This window comes from Nanorana parkeri, unplaced genomic scaffold (assembly GCF_000935625.1).
Source record: "Nanorana parkeri isolate BGI_ZX_2015 unplaced genomic scaffold, ASM93562v1 scaffold1237, whole genome shotgun sequence".
NCBI classification, from domain to species: Eukaryota; Metazoa; Chordata; class Amphibia; order Anura; family Dicroglossidae; genus Nanorana; species Nanorana parkeri.
Genome location: NW_017307505.1, coordinates 359727 through 365220, shown reverse-complemented (window position 1 = coordinate 365220; position 5494 = coordinate 359727). Strand labels below are relative to the sequence as shown.

At 48.4% G+C, this 5494-nt stretch overlaps 1 protein-coding gene across 5 annotated transcripts in view; it reads right to left on the bottom strand.

Annotated features, from left to right (window-relative positions):
* Positions 1 to 306: 306 nt before the first annotated feature.
* The window catches only part of CEP131 (centrosomal protein 131), a 50205-nt gene continuing 45017 nt past the window's right edge, over positions 307 to 5494 (bottom strand). For all 5 annotated transcript variants that reach the window (XM_018568735.1, XM_018568739.1, XM_018568736.1 and 2 more), the window contains 4 exons: positions 5286 to 5463; positions 4108 to 4304; positions 1661 to 1721; positions 307 to 402 (listed from right to left, as the gene is read on the bottom strand). In XM_018568735.1, the coding sequence (XP_018424237.1) occupies positions 331 to 402; positions 1661 to 1721; positions 4108 to 4304; positions 5286 to 5463 (508 nt within the window). In that variant the 3' untranslated portion in view covers positions 307 to 330. The remainder of the gene's footprint in view (positions 403 to 1660; positions 1722 to 4107; positions 4305 to 5285; positions 5464 to 5494) is intronic.

The window sequence follows — 5494 nt, the reverse complement described above, 5'->3', positions numbered from 1 at the left end:
CACTCTGCAGCTGGCAGGGGACAGACTTTTCCACTCAGGCTGTGGCTGCTTTCTAAAGAAAATGACCTGGAAAGCATTGCAGCTGGAATGTATTTTGCTGATTTTGAACTAATTGGGGCTTATTTAAAAAAAAAATTAAAAAAAAAGAAGAAGACGCAAACACACAATTTGTACAAAATCCAAGAAAAACATATTTAACATTTAGAAACAAGAGGCACAAACGGAACATTCCGGAACAAAGCACAAACTAAAATCTTGCAGTAGTGTAACAGGAAGCCACAAATGGCCGCCACGGTGGGGGGATGGGGGGACGACTTCTGAGGTCGGCTGCTATTTGGATAACAGCTGCTTGCGTTGTTGCTCCAGCAAGGCCTCGAGGTGATCGGCTCGCTTCACAGCCGCCTGCAGGAAAGAGAACAACAGATAAAGTCGTCATTTCATAAACTTTACCATCAGGCTCCAGTTACAGATAGAGGAGGGACCCCGGAGGCTGCGAGTTCCCGTGCGGTGACTGGACAGGAAGTCGCTAGTTTGCTCTTTTTTCTTGAAGGTTTTTAGATAGTTTGTGAATTTCCAGCCTTTGCATAGAGTGGGGGGAAGGGGTTAGAAGCCCTGGTAGGTGTGTACGGCTATCTGGGGGCTCCACTAGTGAGATTTCCCCTCACTTCCTGTACTGCTGATAATAATTTGCCGGACAGGAAGTGAGGGGAAATCAGCAACATACTCAGAAATGGAATAAGTAGCGAAAGGAAAGGTGATAATACCCTTCTGGCCACTTCTGTCCGTGTCCCCTGTTGCAGATTTTTTCTCTCTTCCTGTCTGGCGGAAACCCTGGTCAGTGGGACAGGAAGTGAGGGAGACAGCAACACAGTCAGAAAAGGCCTGGAGGGGGCTTCCCTTAGCCTACTAGAAAGCAAACCATTTGTTTCATTTCTCTGTGTTGCAGATTTCTCCTCACTTCCTGTCCTGCTGACAACATTTTATCAGACAGGAAGTGAGGGGGAAACATAAATTTGTGGTAGAGAAAGGGAAGGCTAAAACCCATTACACCCATTCAGGTTATTTCCTCTTCCTTGTCAGCAGACAGGAAGTGATGGAAAATGTCTAACAATGCCCCAGATAGCTGTACTCTAACCCTCCCCCACATCAAAGATCCCCCCACTGATGAAAGGATGGAGAGCTTATAGTGACGGCACCAGGCTGGGTGTCACCTGGTGCAGACGTCATTCCTTTGCACGTGACGTCATTATGCACACGCATTTCACTGCCGGCGGCCATCTTGGTGATGGCACGCCGGCAAAGAGTAGGGGGGGTCATCCGGCAGGATAAGGTATACCGCCGGGTCCCCTCCTCTCTCATGCAGCTGTCAGGCTCTCGGCCAATGACAGAGTGCCCGACCTTTCAGAAGGGGTGACACCAGCATGACAGTCATTTTGGTGTCACCTGAGGTGTGCCGCGCCCCCGCAAGACGCCACAGCGATTTAAAAAATCAATGATCCCCGAAATGCTTGGAGTGATTTATAATATTTTTCTGGCGATTTGATTGAACTTCGAGAGCTGAAGTTCATAATGGAAACTCACGGCCATCCTGGAGCTCAGCTTTACAATAAAAAAAGAAAGGTTGGAGTTCCCCTTTTATTAGCGCTTGCGTTTCACTGACCTCGCACTGCTTCCGGAGGTTATTCACAGTCTCTTCTTTCTTCACGATTGCAGATTTGACCCTGATCAGAGAGAAAACGGCAAAATGTCAGAACCTTATACCTGGGTGGAGACAATGGAATTGTGCGTATAAGATGGTCATGTATCACAATCTCAGCAAAAGCCTACAGGCAATCAAACTTCCTGAAAATAGGGGGCATGTACCAGGATTATCCTTAACTTCCATACTGCTCACTGACAACTGTGCTGCCGGAGGTGACTACAGCAAGTGCATGGCGAGTCTCTGCACAGGAGCCGCTATCACTTACTTGGACTGAGCTATGTGTCAGCCAATGACAACCGCGTGACAAACCACACAAAGTAACATTGTTTATAAACATTGATCAGAGGGAGATAGAGAGATACAAAGTAACATTGGTGATAAAATCTGATTTTCTTGTTGGAGAGATCATCGTGAGCTGACAGCTGGTTGTCCCTTTTGCAGTGTATTTGAGGTTATCCAATGAACTGGTATGTGGCACCATTATTCCGATGTTCCAGGATGTGTCACGCTGTCTAGTCGTCACTCTCACACGCACCAATGGAACACACTTTTATGACATTTCATGTACAATGATTTCATGTCTACTTTTTGTTCCATCAAAGCGCTCAGGAGCAGCAAAGTGAACCAAACCGAATCAAAGTTACTGCAACACCAAATCAATCTACACTGTCTGTGCGTATAACATGAAGGTCACCTGCCGCATTACCTCATCGACTAGATTCGGGCTACAAAATTTGCTTTAACAATGTATGCTTCATCTCACCATCAAACTCTGATACTGGAGAACCATACACCCAGATACTGGAGGCCCTTACACCCAGATACTGGAGGCCCTTACACCCAGATACTGGAGGCCCTTACACCCAGATACTGGAGGCCCTTACACCCAGATACTGGAGGCCCATAGACCCCAATACCTGAGAACTGTGGACTCCAAAACTGGAGAACCATGCATCGTGATACCGGAGGACCTTACACCCAGATACTGGAGGCCCTTAGACCCTAATACTGGAGAACCTTGGACCCTGATACCTGAGAACAGTAGACCCCTTGTATTTCACTCTGCACAAGTTACCTCTCACCAAGAGGTTAGGTGTATTTAGCAGTGCTTGAAGATGGCCAGTACCATGTGTGACGCATAACGGTACTATATATGGGCAGAGTTTGTGGACAACTACCCATCACATCCACCTACATGACCAAAATGGCTGTATGTGGCCAATGATTCAAACTGAGTTCAGGTGTCCTCAGTGACCATCACCTATGTATGTGGCCAAAAGTATATGGCCACCTCTCCAAATGATTGAGTTCCGGTGTCTCCAGTGAAGGTTCTGGTATTCCTCCATCATACAAAGACATTGTAGACAATTGGGCTCTTCCAGCCTTGTGGTCACAGTTTGGTGAAGTCTAGGGATGCACCGATACCGATACAAGCATCGGTATCGGCCGCGATACCGAGTATTTGCATGGGTACTCGTACTCGTGCAAATGCTCTGATGTCCAAAACGAGTACCTGTGTCCGCCATCTTCCACTGTCGCACACAGCACCGCGTCTGTTAAAAGTGGTATCGGTGCATCCCTAGTGAAGACCCTTTTCTGTTCCACCATGACTGTCCCCTGTGTAGAAAGCCAGCTCCATACAGACATTTGGTGACCAGTTTGGTGTGGAGGAACTCGAGTGTCCTGCACAGAGCCCTGGCCTCAACCCAACTAAGCCTTGCAAAAGGGGAAGCTCACAGCAACCTCAGGGGAAGAGCCAGGAATGCTGGGAAATCAAAAGCCTTGTGCAGGGTGACTCCCCCCCCCTCTGTAGTTTCCTACAGCCTGCAAGGTGGACCTGCTGCGTCCCATCCACTGCTCTCCTCTCTGCAGCCGTGTCACCACTACTTTTTACAAGGTTATATCTGGTTTTGCAAAGATATTTGGTGCAGATGAAATGGCTTCATGTCCTTAGTGGCTTTCAATATTTGAAAAGAATGTTTATGCCCAGAGTTCATTTTGAATAAACTAACTATAGGAACTTTGTACTCGCCTTAAAATCCTTTGCAAGGAGTCTATTGCAGGACACAGGAATTCTGTTGGGTTATACTGCTGCCAACAGGAAGATTGGGCAGTGGCAAACAAAAAACCTGTAGGCCAGCCCAGGATTACCCCTCCTCTTCTCCCAGCATGCCTCGTGTAGCAAGCAGTACCAAAAGCATGACCATACACAGAGTCCTCAATGGACTCCAAACAAAGGACCCGACAGTAACTGAATCCCCGAGTCCCTCAAGGGGCAAGAAAAAAAAAATCAGAATTGTAATTCAACAATTCTCCGGGAGAGCAGCCATGTTACCAGCCCGGAAAAAGAAGCCAATTTCTTCACAAGTATCATCAAGTTGCAGGTTCTCATGGATGGCGCTCACCTTTTGTGCACCTCCTCAAGCTCCTCCTCCTTCTCACGAGTGATTCTTTCCAGCTCAAGGCGATGGCGGGCCTGCGCTTCGGAGGCCTCAATCTTTAACCGCTTGTTTTCTTCTTCTGTCACTACCAGGCGGTCGGCGAACTCCTGACGGATCACATCCGATAGGCTCTTCCTCTCCTCGTTCAACCGGTCTGTGATCTGTAATTGGTGAGCAAAGAGCTTTCATTAAAGGAACAGTAACTCCGACTCTCTTAAAGGGATACTCCTTTTCAGCGTTAAAGCTGACCTCTGGCCTTCCCTCCAGCCTTGTACACTTGTGCCGGCGCCTCTCCTGGACTGAAATGGCTTCCTCTGATGTCACTGCACACTGGGAGCTTCTCACCATGTGCATTAGAAGCCGCAGCAAGTCAGAGAGAGTTCGCCTCACTTCCTGGCTGGGGGACGTCCAGCATCATCTAACTGTAGGTGCACACCAGAGTGCGTTGGCATAGCCAGCTCACATCAGCTGAGCTGGGGGTGGTTCTAGTGCTATGGGCCAAGCTAAAGAATGCCTGGCAGTTAATGTCCCCAGCCCACTGTATTCTGCCATGTCAGCATGCAGTGCGTATCCTAGGTTAACAATGCTGAGCCTGCACAGGCTCACAGTAAGGCTGGGTTCACACCTAGGTGTATCGAATATGCGCGTTTGTCGCGTGTTTTTACCGCGATTTGCGGTAAAAAAACCGCGCCACATATCGCGTTTTCCGAGGGCTACCTGGCTGTATCCCAATGGATACGCGCGGCAAATACGCCCCAAAGAAGCTCCTGTACTTCTTTGGGCGTAGGGCGTTTTGTAGCGCGTTCATACGGCCTTTAATACGCCCAGGTGTGAGCCATACCCATAGGAAATAATGGGATTTCGGTGTTTAAGCGTTTTGCAGAGCGTAGGAATGCGCTACAAAACGCCCAGGTGTCAACCGGGCCTGAGACAGCGTTGTCACCCTAGGAGCAGAAGTCATCAGCACAGCCAATACTGGCAGGACCAACAGGTCCAAAATTAATAAAAAGCCTGCCCCCCTTAAGACGTATGAAGGGGTAAGCTATCACGTTTAATTTTAAAAGCTTTCGTAAAAATGTTAGACCTCCCTGCTGAAATTTCCAGATCATATCCTATTCACATGCGAGCGGCGCCTCCCTCACCTTCCTGATGTCCTCCACCTCCTGCTCCCTCTGCTTCAAAAGGCCCTGCAGTCGGATCTGCTCTCCCTCCAGCTCTGTCGCTCTCTCCTTCAGCTGGTTGCATCGGTCTTGCAGCTTCCGCTCTGACTGCTCCAGCTCCTGCAGTTCAGATTCGTATTTCTCGCGAACTCTTTTAATTCTACAATAGAAAAAAAACATCTTGTTTGCTT